Raw genomic sequence first — 23,218 nt, 5'->3', positions numbered from 1 at the left:
TTTTGCTTGGTTGCCTATGTCAACATTGCTGAATAACAGCCAAAACTCCGGTGAGGCTAACATAGAGGGTAGAAAAATTCTTCTTTGTTCCTAACATAAACACCCAAAAGAACATGCAAGAACATACATGTCAAAGAATGAAAAATAGCAGCTCTCTGTGACTTTTCTTGGGATGTTTTTTGCATAAATTAGTTCTTAGTTTATTAAAATATAGATTGGTTTAAAAGAGGGTGGGAGTATTTTACTGTGAGAGTTCAAACATTTGAAGCAGTACTTGCAAAGACAACAAAGACTTTGTTGCAAAGCTGGGGTTTGTGTGGGGTTTGTACATGTAGGTGTATGTATATGCATGTGTGAGGCTGCACAGCTGAATTGCATGTTTGTGTGTGTGTGTGTGTGTGTGTGTGTGTGTGTGTGTGTGTGTGTGTGTGTGTGTGTGAGAAATGTCTCGTGGATTAAAGTGAGCAAACTTTGACTGACAAAAGCAGTTAAACTCCACAGTTAATGATGAATAAAAACACTAGATTTTCCAAAAGACATTCTGAAAATGTAAAATTCTATTGACATTTCCTTCCTCTTCAACTGGCTGATAGTTGAAAAACCACACACAGAGGTTAAGTAGTGTTATCAGCAGCTTTGCCATATGTTGTTAAGATCACAAAATCCATCTGGTTATTTGTTGACTTGAAGCTTTATTTCTTTCCTTCTAAGCCAACTAGTTTTATACAAGAAAAAAAACAAAAAAACGTAAGTTAGAGCTCACTACACAGCCAAATCCATTACATCCAAACATTATTTTGGCTTATTTTTGCTCAAAATTTTAGAGTTGACACAAGCAAAACTTCCTAAAAAAATGTTGTTTTGTACAACAAACTCATATTTATTTATAAAAAGACATCTATGTATTTTTATAACGTAATTCTCATGTCGGAGCAGGAGGTGAAGGCTGTTCGTTTTTATTCAGCTCACCCATTGACAGTCTGACTGAACTGAAGCTGGGAGAGAAAACACTCTGGACGCATGAAGAGCGAAGGACAAAAGTCTAGATAAAAAACACCCCCCACCCCCCTGGTGACTGTGCTTCTGGGATGATTCATCCTGGACCATCAGCAGTTGGGTCAACACTATTGGATTTAGCTGTAAAAAAACTGTGCGAAATCTAATGAGGGGGTGACAGAAGCTGGATTCGTCAAGGGGGGAGAGGAGTCACAGGTGACTTCAAGTCTACTCAGGCTGAAGTCAGCTCCTCCACTTTCATGACCGGCTCGGATGCTCTTGTCCTGACCTGATTAGGAGACCGTGGTTAAAATGCCAACGGCAGCATCAGCCCTGTGCAGCTCTACCTGTCCATTTAGCAGCTACAACTCAGGCGACCACACACTGGCAGAGACGGGAACACAGATAGACAACAGTAAAGCTCTTCATCCACAACAATGTCAGGGGTTAAGCTTTTGTAAAAATAAAAATAAAAAAAATTGTCGAATGACAAGAAGTCATTTGTTTTTTCTTGTGATAAGATACATCTTCAGCTTGTATGAAACTTTGTAAACTTTGACTCTTTCAGCTTTTAGTTGCTCAAATCTTTTTCGGACCTGAGGGTGATAATAAAATATGAACTCCAGATTGTTTATGTTTCAAACCCAATTCAAAGATATTCTCTGCATTTTGTTGTAACATTAACATATGTCTGCTGCTGGACAGAAGAAGTTTAAAAAAATAAAAACAATTACAGCAAAGGAGCCAAATGTTCTTAGAAGGAGAAGATTCTCAATAAAATTGGCTTCAACAGATTAAACTTGAAGCCAAGAAAACCTGTTTAGGAACATCTTTTCTCAAGGCCAAGTACTCTGGTTATAGGATCAGAAGACAGAAGACGTTCACTGCATAGAAGAACACTCTTGGAGGTTGCTTAAAGATTTCAGCAGGGAAAACCTCTCCATATTTACTGGTGTGCTGGATGGCTTGGGTCAGACAAAGAGTTTCATCCACAGAGAAACCCACAGACACATTAATGGTCTCAAGATGAGCTACTTTTTCCTGAATGTAATATGGGCGGCTGTGGTACAGAGTCACAGTTGACCTCTGTTTGGAAGGTCACAGGTTCGTTCACGCCTTGCATGCCCATGTGACAAAAATCTCTTTGGTCAAAACTAAATCAATTTTTCCTAGGACTTGATCACCTGTTCCACCTTCAATTGAGGCTCCAACACTGAACACCTCTTTGCAGAATAAGTCAGAGCAGGTTGTGAGATTGCATGATCTGTATTCTACACCTGCAGGAAACCTCTCTGAATATTTTATCAATTTGTCACTGCCAGCTGTCTTTTCGTCAGTGTGGAGTGCTGGAGTGGAGGAATATAAAAAAGCAACACATCCAGGCTAGGAAAGCTGATGAGGTAGGTTGGCTCTGTGGTGGGATAAAGATGGACTCTCTGGTGACAGAGAGGAGAACTCCTAGGGAAGAATAACAGTAATCGCCCTCTGCACACTGCTACCACAGCACAAGAGCCTGTTCAGCCACAGACTGTTCCTCCAACAGTCTCCAACAATCATCACCAAGAACTTATTTCTTATGTTTATATTTTTGTGGATACAGTTCTAAGCTGATGCTGCTGTAGCCTTGATTTTCCTGCCATAAGGAATAATAAAGTTCATCTTAGCTTTATCTTATCTAACTGCCTCTCTGATGCTGCTTTAGCTCTACAAAAGGCAACAAAAGTCATGATGTGGGTAGGAAGACCTGAAGGTATTGTGGCAACGTTAATGCAGTCAGAGAAAATAGGTATAAAAATGATGAAGTCAGACAGAATGGCTTACTACATTTTAAGGGGTGGTGGTTCAATTCTCATGTCTCCTACACTTGTTGTTGTTCACCTTTCGGCTCATCCCTTCAGGGGTTGCCACAGTGAATCAGCTTTCAGTGATTTACACTTTTTATGTCGTATGCCCTTCCTGACACAGCCCTGTTTTTATCCGGGCCGTGGACCGGCACAGGCAGACCCAGAATTGGGCCTTGTGGTTACATAGTTAGGCAGTAGTGCAAAGGGTCTTGCCCAAGGATGCACACTGGATGTAGCTTTAGCCCCCCCACACACACACACGGAAATCGAACCCCGTTTTTCCATGTGCCAGTTATACATGCTTACTCCTACAGTTCAACTAAGAAAGAGGAGAAAAGATCAAATAAATCTGAACTTTCCTGTCTGCAGAACACATTTCATTATTGTCTGCTGTGCAATAATGTTTACATGTTGCAAACACAATTGCAGAGTCATGGTGAGTTGGTGTTATATCCAGTTACTAGCAATCAAGTTTAGATGCAATTTTTTTGGCAAACTTCAAAAAAGCTCAAATTAAGCCCTCTTCAAAGATAAAGCCAATTAAAATGTGTCTGGCCACCCTGGTTTCACCTTCACATTCATTTGTATTCATTTTATTCAACTGAACTGCATTAAACTGAAGTGATAAAAAAAGATAGAGTCAGCAAAGAGCTGGAGAACAATGGACGCTGGGGATGATGCTGGTGGGAGGATGAGGTGGGAAGGTTGGGGGAGGGCAAGTTATACTCAAATGTCATTGAACAAGGTGAGAAGAGACAAAGACTGGAAGAGTGAGGATGACGAGGCTTTCTCTGAACAGGAACACCATACCTTTTAGCTTTCACCCTATTATATTCAAAGCACAATGTAGTCCTGAAAATGTTTACTAGTTTGAAGAAATTCTGATTGGTGCTACAATTGTAACGATTAAAGACGACAAAAAACTTAAAATAAGGTAATATTAACTACAAATACAGTTGATAAAGAAACAATTTAATCAAAATTTGTTTTTTATATTTATGAGTCAGAATCATAAGGAGTCACACATGAATGCAAAAAAAAGCCAATCAAATCACACAAAGATAAGTTAAATAAACTTTAGAAGGATGAGACCAGCCCAGAGACCAAGTTATATTATTGGTTTTGCCCTTCCACTGCAGCTGCTATGTTGGTCCATTGTTCCATGCAGATCTTCTCAAAGGCTGTGGTGTTCGGGGGTTGTAGTCGGAGCCCTATTTGTCCTTAAAATGATCTCTGGTAAACTTCAGATAGACATGTTACCATGGCAATGGACATATGCTGGCTTGAGCAGAGGAAGCTTTGGTGTACAGTCTTTCTCTGGTGTTCTTTGACAGCTCTTTGGTCTTGTTCACGATGGAGAGGTTACAGTTTGAAGGTGTGGACAGGTGTATTTTATACAGACAACCATTTCTAACAGTTGCCTTTAATACAAGTAACGAGTGAAGCATGTATGACAGTTAAAAAGAAAAATTCTGGATTTTTCTTAGATTCTTTTTTTCACAGTAACCCTCTCTTACCTTTTTAAGCGTGACGATATGGAGAATAGGTGACACATACTTTTTTGGTCCTCTGAATGTGGTTTTATTAATGGCACTCTTTCTCTCGAGATGCTTTGCTGGCAAGGGCAAGTAAACTTTATCTCTTATCCATAAGTAAACTAGAAATATATTATCCATCTTTGATAAATGCACAATGGTAGGATTTTTTTTTTTAGATCTTATTCCAGTTTGGACTGCTTCATGTTTCTGTCTGGTCAGATTCTACTTATTAGGTCAGTTCCGCCTGCAACTCTAGTTATGTCACTGAAGCTTAAATCAGCAAGTAGAAGCCAGAATTTCCCATTTGTGTCTGGAGGTGCCTACCATCCTCTTCCTCACTGACCACACTCCAAAAAGCTTTGCAGGAGCTTCCTTGACCTTCAACTCTGTGAGGATTCCCCTCCACATCTCCCTGACATGCCTTTCACTTACTCCTGCAAATTAATTCAGAAAAATATTGAAATTCTTCTACAATTTTTTTGTCTCATAAAACACAATTCTGTGACTTTAAGCTCTTTTGAGCCACTGACAAGCAATCACAGAAGGTCGGGGAAATGGATGTTGTAGTTTCAGGAAACTCAGCAGCTTTAGAGATCACATTTAGAGTCCACTGAACCATGAGCTAACCCACTTCTGCAAGGAAAGCATGGGATGGAGCACACTAGGCAAATAAGTTTCAGGCTGTGAGGACTGGTGTACAGTGACAGCCAGATTCTAGATCAGATGAAAAAAAAAAAGACGTACATGGATCTTTTTGTCTACAAGAATAGAGCGCGCACAGGGAGCTTCTGGCCTTCCTTGTGTAATTGTCACGTAACAAACAATCCTTTTCAAAAAGCATTTCTTATTGGCTTCTGATTTACATGATTTAAAGAAAGTAATTCATTTTCTTTATTAATGTCCTTCATCATTACAAAAATACCACAAGAACATGGTAAAAACACCAAAAACACAGATATCATTGGAGTGGGTCTTTAAACCAAAATCATTTTGTAAAGCTGAGCCTTTTTGATCAAAATGTTTTTTTCTGAAAGAAACCATATTTTTGGCTTTCTTTTTTGTAGTGCATCTTTTTTTCTTTATATGCGTGCTAATATGAGCTGATGGGACCTTTACGTTGACTGCTGAGAAAAAGGTGCAGAAGGAACTGCAGTCACATTAACTGTTTTCATAGCCAAATTACTTAAAGTATTGTTATCCCGGCTTTTCTAATGAACGTGGAGTGAACACTGCATGAGCTGAGACGTTCTGAATTTGTGCTACAGATTAGAGCCTGTGTTGATTTGCGTGCTTTGATTACATGAATTGGTGGGTGGATCATTGACCGTTGCAGTGTCATGGGCTTTATCGATTGCATGCAGCAGACACACACACATACACACACACGCTTACTTGTAACTAGCAGGAAAAAGTAGGGGTCAGCTCAGTTCAGGATCAGTCAGCGTCTATGCTGATGTGACACTGGCTTTGGTTTCATTTTACTAATCCGGCTTTTCTCCTCATTTTAGTGACAGTTGTTTGTTTTACAGTGCTGTTCCATTGCCATGGTAACATGTCCATCACATGTGTCACATTAACACCGGAGGTGGAATTTAAATGTAGGTTGCGTTTCCTGCTGGAATAAAACACCCTTGGTGTCACTGAAGGACAATCCCATCAACAAAATAGGGTTAGCTCACAAAATAATCGCAGGGGGTGGGGGTCGTGTGTCTAAATCCCCATCTCTTTCCTGACAACTGGGAGCTCTTGCTGAGGAAGATTCATTTCAGAGCTTTAAATGTCTTACGTTCCGGTTGCTGATTAAAAATATTTACATTGAGTAACCATAATCTCCTGCTTTACTCTCCCCCCCCCCCCCCCCCACTTAAGAATGTGCTCCACTGCAGCTACATACTAGCCTTAACTTATTTATCATCATAACTTATCATCAGGGCCTTAACTTATTTAAAAATTGCATCTTATTTTTATTTGACTTTATGAAAAATTATTTAACAAAGTCTGCTCACTTTGTGTTATCTTAAATCATTTTTGTTAAAATGGTTAGTGTTTATAAAGGATTTTTATCCAATCATATTTAAGCTTTGTTGTGTTGTCAGGTTCTATGAAATCGGCCTTCAGAATCCAGGCTTGCAGGTTGTCAGTGCATTAGAGAAGAGACAGACAGTTGCAAAACCCATTCAGATCTTGATTCTGTGACACCAGGGCCAGCTAGAAGGCTTTACTCTGAGCCTAAAGCTACGTTCACATCACCCTTGGCAAGGAGTGTGTTCAAGCAACCGCTTTCAAGAAAACCCTATGTAGGTACAGTGTATATACACGTTTTGGGGATCCACGTTCAAAACTCCTGTGTTCACATGTCGCTATGCATTTTTTAAGACAGTTCATTGGGCTCTACATACAAAATGCATATCTATTGAATGTGCATTGACAGTTAAACCAGTTTGAGCTTCGATCAACCCGGTACTCCAATTTAGTCTTGACTTTTGGACAGCATCTCTTTGAATTCACAGAGGTTTTACCCCTTTAAAATTTGATCATAGAGGATAAATTAATAATTGAGGCTTGTCCCCAGTCAGAATTATATGACACCAAGTCTTTCGCATATCAGAAAAAAATAGTGAAAGAAAAAGCCTGGAGCACGATTCAAGAGATTTAGACCACTTCGACATTTCCCATCAAGCCTCTTCCAACTGTAGGTGGTGGACATGTGGTACTATCGAGTAGGGATAGACCAGTGTATAGACAGTGGGCCAAACACACTTTCAAGAATATCCATTTAGCCCTTCAAGAATGCCTGGTGTGAGCTTAGCTTGGCATGTATGCCTCTTGCCACTGGATTGAAGTTTCATAGTGCAATGGAGGAAAAGCCTTGATTTACTTTCTTTGAAGCAAAAATCTGAGTAAGATCATTTAGTCTATTGGTCAGCGACTATTCCTGAATCCAATGCTTCTATGCAGTACTCTATCTTGTAATGAAACCTCATGTTAAAAAATAGTTGGACAGGCAAATCTATTCACTTTGAATTTCAACAAAAAACCACCATCTGATGGAAACTAAGTACACAGCTAATCTGTACAGCAGACCCAGTCATGTTTTGCCCAGAATATAGAAGATAGAATTTAATTTCTCGTAAGTAGGTGTTCTGGAGCAGATCTGTATTAGTGTATACAAATATTTGACTCTTGTTTTTAATTACATAAAAAAACCTCACCTGGTAATGGGTACATTGATTCTTTACTACCAATAATTCAGCATTAGCACAAAGCTAATGCTGTGTGCTCCCTGTTAAGCAAAGCAGTGCAATGTAGTAGCATCCCTATCCACTTATTTAACCATTGAAAAGACATGAACTCATCATGACATTAACATCGCCAAGAGAGCAGAGTCAAAGTCCTCTGCACCACTTACTGTCTCTCAGAAGAAATTTCCCAGAGATTTATGAAAAGTAAAGAATATTGAGGTAACAGTTTTTAAACAGTTAGTTAAAAATTTGATTTTTTTCAAAAAACTGGAATTGAGCATTAAGCCCTGCAGTGTGAACGTAGCCATAATCTTACTTCGAGGTACAAATCAGCCATACATTTACAAACTTAACTAACCTTTATAAAACCAATGCTAATTTAGCAACCCTTAGTTTTCAAAGTTGATATGCTTTTAATTGTCTTCAACTAGAGAGTTACTATGGGGGGAGGGGGGTAAAAGAGGAATTTGTGACTCAACAGCCTGAGATTGCAGACCCATGGCTTAAGGGAACTTAGGTTTACCACAGAGTGAAGCACGGGCACTCACCAGACTAAACAGCATAAATGACACAAAATCAGTTTGAATTAAAAAAAAGAACTCCCAGTTTGAGATAAGCAGCTAATGAAACTGTGGTAATCTAATTGAAATCTGATTTTTGGTCACTGTTGAGAATACTGTATGTGAAAGCAACAAAAAAAATTATTCATCTTCCTTATGAACTCTGTCTTCTGAAATATCTTGGTGTGAAAGCTCCAAAAGTTTTAGGAGGGAGTCTTTAAGAAGGATGCTGCAGCTGCAGCTGACACCTAACTGGCATCATACTGTTTGAAGTTCTGGACTCTGGGTTTTGAATCAGGTTGAAAACAGTTTCTCAACATCACCAAGCAAGCCTGTAGTGTTGTGTGTGTTTCAATTCTGATCACACATCCTCATGATCCAAAAGAAGATCACCACCACCCACCACCACGATGCAAATGTCTTTTCTTGCTATAATGACTTGCATGACAGTCTGTTTTGGGTTTAAGAGTGAGGCAGCGTGAGCCGGCGGTCACCCGGGCTTTTGTATCTTTCAAGCAGACTTGTATTTGAACTGACGTGTGGCCTCAGATGGTGGATCAGTGTAATCAGGCTCCATCTGCACAGCAGTGGGTGTTCATGCTGTTGAACCTCATATCTTTACCTGAAAGACAGCACAAAGCAGTAATGGAAACTAACACCCATCCCTGTATCTCCAGTGGAATAAAAAAAGTGAGAGCTTGATAGTATATACCTAATTTTTCCTACTCTTCATCATGAACAATGACTCATCTGCACTTTGCTGTGCTCTTGTTGTACATCAAAGGCAGTGTGTCGCCCACCTCCACAGCCTGACAGAACCACGCATCCCTTAATGGTGCACATAGGAAGCAGCGTGTAAAGGTTTTTACAGATTTTTTATCCGTTAAAAAAATGAGTCACAAAACTGTTTGCAGCAGAAAACCTGTTGACTGACATGATTTATTCCTGCGTCTAAGTGGTCTACGACACCCCCATGTTTCTTCAGTTCAACTCCAATTTAAGGGAAAACAGAGGGTAACCAGTTTGTCTCTTGGTGCAATCTGACATTTGAATGGCTTTGCCTTGATACAGGGTGAAATGAAGGTCAACTGAAGGAAGCAGGTTGATGAAAAGCTCTTTAAGGTTCTTAGGTCAATCCCGTGCCACATTTCAAAGTCTTAAGCAGCCTCACCAGGAGCGTGAGTTCAGTAAACAAGCTTTATCTGACAGCAAGATAGCATGGCTAATTGCTGTAATGTGCTTAGTTGGGTGCCTCCGCACTTCAGCAGTCATGTTATAGTGAGATTGGTCAGAATGTGTGATACATGACGATTAAGACTGCTGGATAGAAATTCAGCTCAGTTGTCAGTGGAGGGACAAAGGACAGTGCACAGTGAGTCACCCCCCCCCCCCCTTCAGCTGCAGCGCAGACCCTCCGACATTATGCTCAAGCAGACTTTGATCTCAGTTAGACACCACACTGCAGTGGCAAGGTTTGATCTTTTATTCAGCGTGCTTTATAAATAATGGTGATTGCCAAAACCACTGAGCATGTTTACATGCCCACAAAATCTGATAACTGAAAGTAATCAAGTACATGCAAATTAAAATGCAACCACTAAAAAATCCTGGCCTACATCTTCATTTTCTGATTCATTTAAGTGAACTACATATGGAATGACTAAACTTTTAACTTCCTGTTACTAAATGAATCTACATGCGTTAATCTCATTATTGGATAGCTGCAGTTATCAGATAAAGGATTGTGGATTATCCTGTCTACATATCATATGAAAAATCTGTTATCTCAAGGACTCGGATGTTTGTGAGTACAGGGTTCAGTCGGTTGACACCGAGTTAACACGCGCCGAGGTTTGAAATCCGTTGATGCAAACAAATTTCATTTGATCTAAAGGAAAATTCTCCACTTGTGTGACAATCGTCCGGTCAAACTTTATTTATAAATCACTTTAATATTCACAAACCTAATGTAATGCAAAAAAAAAAAAATTAAAAAAACACTTTACAAAAAAATGAATAAATTAGCTTTAGATGTGATAGTGTTGAAATCAAATGTGATGAATGAAACTGCAAATAGTCCCCTTTGCTATGTATTTATTAATATATTTAGAGCAGGCTTAAAATAGGCGATGAAGAATCTGTCCAAAGTTTTAAAGACGCTGCAACACCCTAAGCTTACGCTTTGTCTGGTGTGCTCTTAGAAACAACCGATCAGTCAACCTAAAAAACTCAAGGAGACTTTCGGCTCAGACACAAAGGCTGTTGCTAAATCTTCTAAGGATTTGAACACAAACGAAAGAATCTTTAAAATAGACTCAAATGTGAGCAACCATCAAAGGAGATGAAACTTGGGGAGATGTGTTTGCGCTTCCTTTGGGTTAGAAGATGTGCAGCAGCATTTTGTACCAACTTCAGTCAGGCAATCACTGAAGCACTAACTTCCACAGGTAAAGAAGTGCAGTGATACAGCCTAATGGTACCAAAGGCTTGGATGAAAATCCAGATCAGAGTGAATGGGCCTCATTTTGGTCGTCTGCCTTCCATGAAAAAAGGTAGTCCACTGTCAGTTATACTTGAAAAAGTTTGGTTTAGCTATGACTTAAAATCCTCAAGAGGATTCTGGAGAGTTTCAACAAATGCATTCTGGGGGGAAAAGACAAAACACTTGGTCCCCAATCCTGAGATAAAAGATTTGGTTGCAGGAGGAAGATTTCCAAGCCTCTGATGCCAATCCCTTTACTCCAACCAACTCCCCAGTGGGAGATTAAAATGTAATAGTGAATTGTGTCAAATAGGGGGGGAACGATTCATTTTAACAACTAATCAATTCATATCACAATTTGTGGTTACTGGTCCGATTCGCAGTTGATATCTGAATCACTGACCTAAAACCGGTTGAGGACATCTTTAGCCAAAAAGTCAACCATTGTGACTCAGACATAAACACCTGGGTACTGAACAATGTAGGTGAAGTTTTCAAGATTCTTTATACTTCTTGCAAGATAATCAAGTGTAAATTAAATACTGTATGTGTTGGAACAAACAAGTAAACACGATTTAACTACTGCCTATCTAATTATTATTAGAACACTCTACCACACTTTATGGTCATGTATTTGCAAAATTCAAAGTCTTTCCACACCTTGAACTGTAAAGATGGTTTGATCATTTTTCGGAGCCATCCCATGAATGATGTCGACTGTGATGGTTGTTTTTCTGTTATAGTAAAAGAAACCTACTGTGTCTCAATCCAAGTGGTATTTTCCAGTATCAATTATAATCAATTTATTTTGAAATAAATTTGTAATAGCATAGATCGATTCGGTTAACGACTTGCCTCAGACAGATTGATCTGATTGGATCATAGGAATATAAATCCATTAATCAATTAAGTAAATTAATCGTTACACCCCTAGTGTCAAATGCAGTAGACAAGTCCAACAGCAAATCATAATGATGATGTGCTTCTTGGTATAAACAAATATTTAGTTTTGTGTTGTGTTGTCAGCACTGCCCTGACTCCACTGTAGGAGAGGAAAGAAGATCTGATCTAATTAACCACTTATTGCTTTGTAAATGAGAGCAAGTTCAGATATTCTCTGAACATTGTAGCAAAAGTTGTGACAGAATGACTAATAGACTTTACTCTAAAACGTTCCTCTTTAGCCAATGAAGGAAGGCTTTAGAGTACGACCAGGCATATGGACTTTGTGTCGATGCTTTCTTTGGCTGCACTCCTGTCTGGATGGGCCGCGCCTTCCTTCTGCATAATGAGCCTCTCCGTGTCCGATGCCTGTAGGTGCTGTTCTGACAGCAGCACCCTCCCCCATGGTCCCCCGCGCCACAATAATGAGCCACACGCTTGAAAGTGGGAAACAAATGAGCATTTCTGTTGTTGTTTATACGACTTAAAAGGGGAAAATCTAAAGGGTTGATTTTGTCTTTTTTTTTTTTTAAGGGTGGGGGCAACATTTACAAGCTCTCTTTGTAAAGATTTCTGTTCCCGGCAGGTACAGAAAGCATGGAGACAAAGACATGGTTCATCGCAGAACTGGCAGGAGCTCACACATTCACACACACGCACACACATGTGCAAACACAACCGCTCCCTCTGCACTCAGGGTGACAACATAACTGCTGAATTCAAGCTCTTCAGACTCCTGCAGAATAATGACTGCAATCTGGCCCTGCTCTGTTTCCACACAAACACTCAGGTGTCCGTTTAAAGCAACAAAGGCAATTCAGCCTCAGCCAAACATTTGTGTTTTCCACCGAGTCCTCATCAAGTGAGGTGGAAAAGCTGCTTTAGTGCCACAAAAGAGTACATAAAAGCACAAATGTAAATGTTCTAAACTACAGATAGATTGTCTCGGTGATTTATGACATCAGATGTGATTCTGAACTGCAGACAGTTCACACAAACTGTCAGGACGTCCTGCAAAGGAGTGACTGAACCCGCTTGCATCCAGCATGGATCTGCAGCTGCTTTGCTCAAGTGTGATTGGCTGTAAACATCAAAGCTCTCATCTATTTTTAAAATGCATCTCAGCACTTTTGAAGTATCTGAACCTTACATTCCTTCTCTCTCTACAAATACAGGCTGCATTCATGAAAATTGCATCCATCTGGTAAAAAACTAATGTATTCCTGGTGTTTAGTTACTGTAAACGTGTGTTAGGTTTCCTGAGTGGCTTAAACAACAGCATTTAGAATAATACTTGTGGTTTGAAGCATACTGGTTCAGCAGTTTAGCTTATTGATTTGTTGGTATGGAATTTGTTGCCAAAACAAAGCTCCAAATGTTGGATTACATTCTGCAGTTTTTGAGTTTTAAAACTGCATATATTGAAGTCAAAGTAGATGTGCCTTAAAAGATCCGAGCTTTAATTTGCTTGCTTTTGGAAGCAGGCATGGATGCATCAGAAAAGGCTCAGAAATGCTTGAAATCAGCTGCAGCACAGGGAGGCAGAGTCCTTTTTCCATCTCAGATGTAAAGGTTGCTCACAAAAATATCAAATTTAGTCAAAACTGACAGCTTTGCTGTGTGCGTGGGTTCACTATTTGTAAGCCTGCATGTACAGCCATCATTCTAGCTCAAAGTAGCTCCTGAGATTCAGTGGAGAATTGGTTTGGCAGTGCGAGTGTTGATGTGTGATTTCCCTCCTTTTCATGCTGTGCTTTGTTATTTAGCAGCATTCTGTGCTGGCAGGTGTTTGTGGATGAGAACCGGGGCGTGTCCAGGTAAATTAAAGGTATAAAATGTCACAAAATAGTGTTGTGGGTGACTTAGAGAGCCAAATGTAAGAACATTTATTTCACAAGGAGTTAAAAAAACAAAACAAAAGCTAAACTTAAAAAAATGTAATGTAACAAAAAATGAAAAGTCCTCATACTAAAACCAAACAAGAGAAAACAATTTGAGACTAAATGGAAGAGCTGATGAGGAAAACCAGGGCCCTGTTTACGCAGCAAGACATCTAAAAAAACAAAAATACAATAAATTTAGAACCAGAAACCTAACCTGAATTTGGTGTAAATGACCAGACCAAATGTAACCACCTAATTATGAACCAAAAGAACAAAACCATAAATCGTTCACTAAAGACACAGATCCTGCAACAAAAGGGATAAACCAGCTTCAGTAACCAAAATAAACCAGCACCATGCTGATTATTCTCCGGGATGTGATGTGTGAGCTCAGAGATAACACACACTCATCAATAAATTGGGATGTACAGATCAAGAAAAGCCTTAAGAAACAACACTGTTGTCGATATCACTGTAATTATTATGAACAGTGTTACGACCAATTTTTCTGATTATAGAACAAACATGTAACCACAAGAAGCATTTTTTTTAGAAAAGCAAACAATAAAAGGTAATAAATCATCATGACCTTGAATTTATTATTAATTATGTCTGTTTCAATTTATAACATTTAAAATATCCTGTCATAGTGTCCTCCAAGCGTTCAAACTCTCTTAAAGACATGAGATTAACCTCTAGTTGGAAGATTTCATGCTAAAACACATCTCCAGTTTTATCTCCAGATCAACGTTGACCGGGGAGCCAACATGCTGTCAAAATGCAAGGCAATCCTGGCCATGCCCAATTGTATGGCCACCATTACAGTTTGGGTGTGGTCCACAAACATTCAGTATTAAAAACCTCTCAAAATAGCCTGTGATGCTGACAAACTGTAATTAGCATACATATGTAATTACCCTCCCCCCTCCCCTACCAACTCCAATATTACATTTGATCCACAGCTCCAGTGGCAATCAAGTCATACTGTTTGCCCCTAATGCCAGCAGAAGAAATAATGATGAGGAATCCGTTCAGCACTAACAACCTCTCCAACACAACACATGCAGCATTATGTGGAGCTACTGCCTGTGTGGAACTGACCCAAATCTAAAGATGGAGATGCAAACTGAGCCCGTTACCTGAGTAACCACCTGCCTGGCTGCAGTATGAACATCATCAAATACTCCTTCCTGTGTAAAATTACTCACATATTTACCTGCTTTTTCCATTTTTCCTGAAGAAAAAACAGTCTTGTGTTTACAGTGAAACTGACTTTTCTTCAGGTGCCTGGAACCACAGTGGTTCTCTTCAAATTTGACAAAATAAACAGTGAGATGTGCGAAACTGGTCTCTGTGGTCTGGATGGATCTTTAACTTTTCCTTTATTTCTTTTGTCGTTTCTCATTTTCATTTTCCTAAAATACTCAATCAGGTGACACTGCTGACACCTTCACGCCTCCAGCCCGATCTTTGCACTTAGTCGTTTTCAACGCTGTCTTTCAGCACTCTAATTTACCCCCCCCGCCCCCCTATTATTGCATTATTTTTGGTTGAAAGGTTTCAGTAGCGTGGGTTGGGGGGGTTGGAGGCGTGTGCTGGTGGGTGTTTGTGGAGACAAAGAGAGGGTCGTATGTTTGTTTTTTGTGTGCCAATGGACACGAGCATCTGGAGCGGAGAGTCCAATAGCTGTCTGACAACAATGGATGGGGTGGGGGTGGGGGGGGTTAACACATTAACACAACCCCTCAATAGCCTTCATTCATTGGCTATTCCCAAAGATGACACCACAGATCAGCCTCCCAATTTAATTCCAGACTTGATGTTTTTGTGAGCAGTTTGGAGACATCCGAAGGGGGTTATGGCTTTAAGGCAGCGGCAGCCACCTCAGCAAAAGAGGACATGTTTGCCATCCCACATCACATGACTGTTTTTGTTTGTTTACTTCTCTACATGTGCTCTTCACAAGACTCCCATCAAAAGCTGGAAGAAGCTTTCAAATCTGCAACAGAGAAGATGCTCATCCACAGCAGAAGAGCTCAGCAAACAAATCTACAAAATAGGAATTGGATGAAGATGCAAACAAAGATTGTCCATCAATTCTGTCAAAGTCCTACTCCATCACTGGGAACGGCATTCGTCCTCTCTATTCACGCCTTATCCACCCACTCATGCCAAAAGACATTTAGTTCCCAGGCTAACAGACTGTTTAACTATGCTTTTAAAGTTCCACTCCGTTACTCTTTTAATCTATTGTCAACGTTTTCCCTGTGGTCTTTTCATTATGAATGTACCGTTTTTAGCCCAAATAAAAAAAAACTGTTTTTTTTTACTAGGACATAGTTTCTGAAGAGCGGCAGTAGTTCATTAGGAACTCACCTCTGAGTCTGACCTCATTACCCATCATCCCTTTGTGTACATGTTCTTCTGCTAGCTCACAGCCCCTCAGAACCCCAATCTAACATTACCGGTGCAACAAAAATGGCGAGCAATGTTGGAGCCAGATGCCAGCTAAGACGAGGAAAACAAAGGCGTACATGGAACTATTTGTCTGAACGTGGATGCATCAGAATGGTGAGATTGGAGTACTTACATCAATGTTACAAGCTTTCCAACAGCAGTTTTCTATCTGCTCCAGATTCAGAAAAATGTGAAAAAAGAAATGATTAAAAAATGCAATATTAAGCTAAATTTTTTTTAAATGTCCTTCATTGTCGGAAAAATGCCACAAGGACATGTTAAAACCACTAAAAGTAGGATTTTCATTGGATCTTTAAAGGAGTTTGTGTGCTGGGTTGAAAGTTTGAGGCAGCAGGTTGTGCTATAGTGAGTGTGAACCACCTATGTGTCTTCTGCTCCTGCTAAGTCCTCTAGGCCAGTGTTTCCTGACAGTCCTGCATGTTTTCTATGTTTCCCTGCCTATGCCCACTGATTCAGCTCAACAGTGGCTCAGGCGGTTGGGCGGGTCGTCCAATGATCGAAGGGTCGGCGGTTCAATACCCGCTCCCACCAGCCAAATGTCGTTGTGTCCTTGGGCAAGACACTTCACCCTCCTTGCCTCCAGTGTGGCTCCACTGGTGTGTGAATGTGCATGAATGATCCTGGTGATGGTCAGAGGGGCCATAGGCGTGAACTGGCAGCCACGCCTCTGTCAGTCTGCCCCAGGGCAGTTGTGGCTACAACAGTAGCTACCATCACCAAGTATGAATGAGGAGTGAATGAATAATGGACACACTGTAAGCGCTTTGAGCTTCTGGAAAAGCGCAGAAAAATCCAATCCATTATTATTATCAGGCTCTACACAAGCTTGGAAATGACATTCATCAAAGACAAGTACGTTTGAGCAGGACGGTGTTCCTCAAGAACCAGGGTTGGAAAACACGTCTAGGGTCACAGCTACTGTTGGAAAAAGGCGGGGTTTACCCTGGATAGTTCACCTGCTGTGTATGATATAGATCCAATAAAAAAAAGACGGCTTGCACTGCTTTTGTGGCTTGTGATAACAACATGTGTCTTGGTGGTGACCAACTTTTCATTAGTCAGAAGAAGCTGTTAAGCTTCCACATCTGTGTCCACAGCAGCAGCCATTGATTTCTCTGCCCCCTTTGCTTTCCTCTGAAATCCAGATTGAGACTTTTTGTATTTGATGATGGCTCCTTGCTCTGTGATGGTGCACATGTCATCAACTAAACACAAAGGGAAACTGTTCAATCTCTGCACAAAGCATCCGAGGAGGGGCAGCTGCCCCCTCTCATTCTGTAGAAATCTCTGCCCCCACCACCACCTCCACCACCACTCCCATTCAGCAGCCATCTGAGGGTCAAAGGAAGTCCCCTTCAGGGACTGCAGTAAATATGTCAGCCCACTGGATCATCAGAAGACGCTCTCAGAGTGAGAGAGAGGCCAGCTGACACACTTCCAGTGGTTCTCTGCCTCACGTGCACCAGCATTTCCGTGCACTCTGCTGGAAAGTTGCTGCCCTTGATGAAATGGTTCAGCACCAATACATCTACGGATTAAACATAAGCATCTCATTTAAACTGTACATCCAACGAAAGTCTGCTGAGCTCCAGACATATTCACACGTCCTTCTGTCACGTCTTGAATGTAAAGGCGTTTTAAATGTAAGAGATTTTGAGCAATTAGAAGACATTAAAGACAAGAACTAAGCATGTTCCACAGAAAGAGGACTGCTGGCCCTGCTGACAAAGTCCTGCTAGCAACACACATTCTAAATCACACACACACATGTAAACATGCCTATACTGTATCTAGGTTAACTTTGTCTGGCCAATCTGCTCTGGTTTCTCTCCCCTTAATCTGCTGGCTGCTCGAAAATGGAGGGAGGTAAAGGGATGTAAAACCGGAGGATTTCCTCAGAAAGAGGGGGGGGGGGGGGGTGAACAATGAAGCTGCGGCACAAAAACAAATGTGACCGACGGGGCTTGTTTGTTTGTTTACTGCTATGTTTGCCTTGTTGTCAATGGTTTGTGCTCAGCAGCAGGCTCAAAGATGATCCCCCTCATGTGCCCCCCCCCCCAAAAAAACCCCACCGCCACTACTGCAGGTCTGCAGAAAACAAAAAGACCTGTGCATAAGTGTATGTAAAAACATTTTGAATATATGTGACCAGGAACTTCCTAGAAGATTTTTTTCTGAAATGCAAAGCTCATAAAATTGGGTATTTTTATTTTTTAATTATATCTCTGCACAGCAGTTGTAAGATCACTGACTCTCCTTTTTTTTACATATTCCCCTCAACAGTGTCACCTTCAGCTGGAGTTTGTGAAGACGGGCTTTAAAAGCTCCACCCCCCACCCACCCCACCCCCCCATTTCCACAATCCATGGTACCTGTCCATGTTACGTGTGTATTTAGCTACATGTTATGTACAGAATGAGGATGTTTTTTTGTGTACATGTCCTGTAAACCATTCCAGAAATCATTTTTAAGTAGTTTATCTCCAAGAATGTTGTTATTTTGTTTTGTTTTTTTAACTTTTTTTTTAAATACTTATTGACCCCAAAAAAACTATTTTTTCACTTTTCTAGCGTCAAAGATATGCAAGGGAGAAAACTTCCAATGAACCAGGACAGGTTCTGTAAATCTAGAACTCTCTCCATGGATCAGTCTGTAAATGGGGGTGGGTGGGGGGTGCGCTGACAGGGTTGGGATGGAGTGGATAGGATGGGGGGGGGGGGTAAAGAATTCTATCAGAAAGCAGTCCAATATCCACAAGGAACTGAGAGGGTGAACTGCAGAGGAAAAACATTGATCTGCAGCTGCACCTCTTCTTGATGGGTCATTGGAGACACCCCCCAACACACACACACACAGACACACACAGAAACTCCTATCATCATCACTCCTGCAGCCCCCCTCTCTCTGCCTTTCCTTCACTATGCTTACTGGTCCGTGCATCAGTATTGTGTCCTCCAGACCACGTGCTTTTGGTCTCAGAGGGACTGAGCTTTAACTGGTACCACCCAAACACCACGTCAGGAAGTCTTGCGCCGTGCTGTACTGTACACCTTACAGGCAGCATCCACCCTGCTTTAACACAAAGAAAACTTGCACCATCAGCGCACAAACACTAGTACAGGTATGTGTTCTACCAAGCCCTCAAAAATAAAAGGCAACAAACAGTCATCCTAGTTTCATTTCTGTGATGAACTGCATGGGTCCAACAGAAGCTGCTGAGGACTCCCCTCTGCATCTTTTCATTCTAGGGAAACACAGCTAAAACCAGCTGGGGGTGTAGGGACGTTCCCTTCAGAGACTGCAGTAAATATGGTCTGTTGCAGGACAGTTGCCAAGCATCAATCGTCACCACACGCCTGAACGGAGGATGGGAGAAAAACTTTCCACAATCAGATTCATGGCCCAAGAAAGGATTAGAAAGAAGCTGGTGCATGTTTGTGGTCCTTAGAGCATGGCAGTCAGTGCTCACCCGCTCCTCCAGCGTGCTGTGTCCACAAACAGCGTTGTGTCAGCGTCAGATGGAGAGTGTGTGTTTGCTAGAGAGAATCTCATTCATGCTGTAGTGCTGAAGGTGATGAAAGGAGGGGGGGAGGTTACCTGTCTTCCAGATGTACAGGGGTTTAGTCTCTTCGGCATTTTCAGCATCCAGGGCCCAGACGGAAAAGCACAGCAGTCCTAACCTCCAAAGAAGGAGAGCCGGTGCCTTCTTCAAACTCCCACGACTGACGGCTGTTCCACCATGCAGCCCCATCGCCACGGATACGGCTGGATGTGGATGTAGTTCCCAAAGGCAGTCCAGAGGACTGTGTGCACACACAAGACAGCAGCAGTCCCTCCTGCTGCTCCTTCCACAAAAATAATCCTTACTGAGAAAGCCTCAGGTCTCAGATGAACAAGTCTTTCCCTGTTTTCCCTGTCCTGCCTCTTGAAGGGGGGGCACGGAGCTCTGCCTGTGATGAAACAGGAACAATGGAAGTCTAAGCCTGCTGCTGCTGCTGCTGCTGCACGCCGCTTGATGCAACGCCTCCCTCCCTCTCTCTCTTCTCTCTTTCTCTCTCTGCTGGACGCTCAGACACATGCACACACGCACTCTTTCAACACCCCCCACAAGTCTCCATTTCCATTTAAAATGACCCACTGACGCTGATCTGAACTCAGATCAATGTTTGGTTCGGAAATGAGCTTGATGATGATATTAGCATTCTTTTCTTTTTAATCTAATCAAACATCTGATCATTCCAGTTTGAGGGATAACAACAGAATTTATTTATTTTTAGCTGCAGCCTTGGAGTGCTCTCCCTGAGACTTTTCTGGTGCTGGTACTGTCCAGCCCAAACAGCACAAAAAAGCACTCTATTGCCATCAAAATCCAACTTCGGTATAATGAAGTGTCAAAGTTTATCCCTGGATACCTCCAAATTTATCTCCAGATAATAATTTTAGGCCATAATGCACTGTTTGTTCACGCTGGTGCCAGTGGGCTGTGGGCACATTCTGCATGTGCTTGATGTTATCATAGCATGCATTTGTCTTATCCACGATTATTTGAATAAACGACTTGGGGTTTTTCTGCTGTTGAAAACATTTTTTAAATAAGACCGAAACGTTTGACCATTTTTAATAACAATACTGTTGTAAGAATCGTTTTCAGGCTCTTCCTCAACATAAAATTAAAAATATTTTCCATTGATCTGCCTCTCTGCAGGAGAGATTTTACATTGCTGACACGTAAATTTGGTGTAAAAAACTGTTGAGCCAAAAAAAAGTAAATCAAACTCAATGAAAATTGTCCGTTTGAGCCAATAAATTTAATTTTCCACCACTAAGTTTAAAACTCTACATGCACCAATGATGGCTGTTTTTTTTAAGAGCTTGATCACATCATAAAAAAGTGGCATTTAGCTGCTTGAACTATTGATTTTATGAAAACCTTACCAGTTTTTCACAAAGCACAAATCCTCTTCATTGGCTTGAATTTTGGGTTTCTGATATGAATTAGGAGTCATTTGTGTGTAATCTAAACTGATTCCCTGCTTTCCTCTTTAGGACAGATGAGTTCTTGATGTCATCTCAGCTGAACAAACGTGAGTAACTCCACTGTGAATCTATTCTGTGAATAGTGAAAAAAAAGGTGTCCAGAAGATCGAGTCAACAAAGCTGGAATCAAAAACATACTACGGTACTTTTTCATCACCAGATTGCCACACATCCAAAGTCATAATGAGGCAGGAGAGGCACACCATCAGCAGCAGATTCAGTTACCAGTGAGGGCTTATAGAATTTGTCATCACATGATCTTATAATTAATTCCTGAGCCGAGTAAAAAATGTAAAAATTATATTACAGTTTCCGCTTTGCATTAGTATAAATATCCACCCTCACCCCACCCTATCATTAGTTACCAGATCTGGACCTAAGTGCATCTAAATTTGGCTCTTTGAGTGACCATGATGGGACAAACCATTTAGCAATGACATCCGATCTACCACTGGCCTTGTATGTAACGTTGTTGGGTTTCACTTGAGAACTACAAGGAGGCTAACTAAATTATGTTGTTCTGTGAGTACTGCTGTCATGATTTGATTTTGTTGTCTTGTTTTTGGTCCTTGTTCTGTCTTGTTTCTGTTTCCTGTTTTATTTTGAAAGTCTCCTGTCTTGTCTGTTTTCTTGAGTTTTACTTCCTTTGGTCCCCATCAGCCCTGATCGTGTCCACCTGTGTCTTGTCTGCCCTGTCTGTATTTAAGTCTTGTCTCTGCCTTCCTCCTGTGTTGGTCCATTAGTTACCCCTGTTATGGTGTTCATGCCATGTTCCTCGTCCATGTTTCATGCCACGCCAAGTAAGTTTTTGTTTCCTTTGTCATCCTGCTCTGCAGCGCTTTTTTTTGTGGTTGTAATTAAAACCCACTAGCCCTGATCCTTGCCTCCTGCCTCTGCATCTGGGTCCAACCGGCTCTCGAGCCACCTCACCGTGACAGAATGGACCAACCATATTTTTTGGACCCAGCAGAGCGGGACATGCAGCTCCTAGAGGCTTACTGCCAGGAAGCCGAGCGCACGAGGTCTTACTGGGTTTTTGACCAGGCCCAGTTTGCCTCGTATGCCTGGAGTGGGAGCCACCTGGACTTCACAGGGAGCCGTCTTGCCCTGAGGGGGGGTCGTCGCCGTCGTCCCCGCCGTCCCCTTCCTGTTCCAGAGGTGGTCCGGCACGCACCACATCGCTTTCCAGTGGTGGTGCCAGATGCACCCCATCCCCGTCATGTTCCGGTGGTGGTCCCGGATGCACCACAACCACGTTCAGTGGTGGTCCCGGACGCACCCCGACCCATCCCAGCTCCCAGGGGGGTGCCGCCTGCGCCCCGACCCGTTCCTGCTCCCAGGGGGGTGCCGCCTGCGCCCCGACCCGTTCCTGCTCCCAGGGGGGTGCCGCCTGCGCCCCGACCCGTTCCTGCTCCCAGGGGGGTGCCGCCTGCGCCCCGACGGTTCCCCGGTTCCACTGCCACGCCTGACCCGCCTGAGCTCGGCTCCACGCCTGACCCGCCAGAGCCTGACTGCTGGCCCGACCCGCCAGAGCCTGACTGCTGGCCCGACCCGCCAGAGCCTGACTGCTGGCCCGACCCGCCAGAGCCTGACTGCTGGCCCGACCCGCCAGAGCCTGACTGCTGGCCCGACCCGCCAGAGCCTGACTGCTGGCCCGACCCGCCAGAGCCTGACTGCTGGCCCGACCCGCCAGAGCCTGACTGCTGGCCCGACCCGCCAGAGCCTGACTGCTGGCCCGACCCGCCAGAGCCTGACTGCTGGCCCGACCCGCCAGAGCCTGACTGCTGGCCCGACCCGCCAGAGCCTGACTGCTGGCCCGACCCGCCAGAGCCCACGCCTGACGACTCCACGCCTGACGACTCCACGCCTGACGACTCCACGCCTGACGACTCCACGCCTGACGACTCCACGCCTGACGACTCCACGCCTGACGACTCCACGCCTGACGACTCCACGCCTGACGCCTCCAAGCCTGACGACGCCTCCAAGCCTGACGACGCCTCCAAGCCTGACGACGCCTCCAAGCCTGACGACGCCTCCAAGCCTGACGACGCCTCCAAGCCTGACGACGCCTCCAAGCCTGACGACGCCTCCAAGCCTGACGACGCCTCCAAGCCTGACGACGCCTCCAAGCCTGACGACGCCTCCAAGCCTGACGACGCCTCCAAGCCTGACGACGCCTCCAAGCCTGACGACGCCTCCAAGCCTGACGACGC

The 23,218-nt window shown here is 42.7% G+C and overlaps 1 protein-coding gene across 1 annotated transcript in view; it reads right to left on the bottom strand.

Annotated features, from left to right (window-relative positions):
* The window catches only part of thsd7aa (thrombospondin, type I, domain containing 7Aa), a 54,245-nt gene extending 34,302 nt beyond the window's left edge, over positions 1–19,943 (bottom strand). The window contains exon 1 of the mRNA XM_011481156.4: positions 19,563–19,943. Coding sequence (XP_011479458.1) covers positions 19,563–19,716 — 154 coding nt within the window. The 5' untranslated portion in view covers positions 19,717–19,943. The remainder of the gene's footprint in view (positions 1–19,562) is intronic.
* Positions 19,944–23,218: the final 3,275 nt, after the last annotated feature.

This window comes from Oryzias latipes, chromosome 11, assembly GCF_053564925.1.
Source record: "Oryzias latipes strain Hd-rR chromosome 11, Olatipes_Hd-rR_3.1".
Classification (NCBI taxonomy): Eukaryota; Metazoa; Chordata; class Actinopteri; order Beloniformes; family Adrianichthyidae; genus Oryzias; species Oryzias latipes.
Note: the sequence above shows the minus strand (reverse complement) of the source record. Positions and strands in the feature narration are given on the sequence as shown.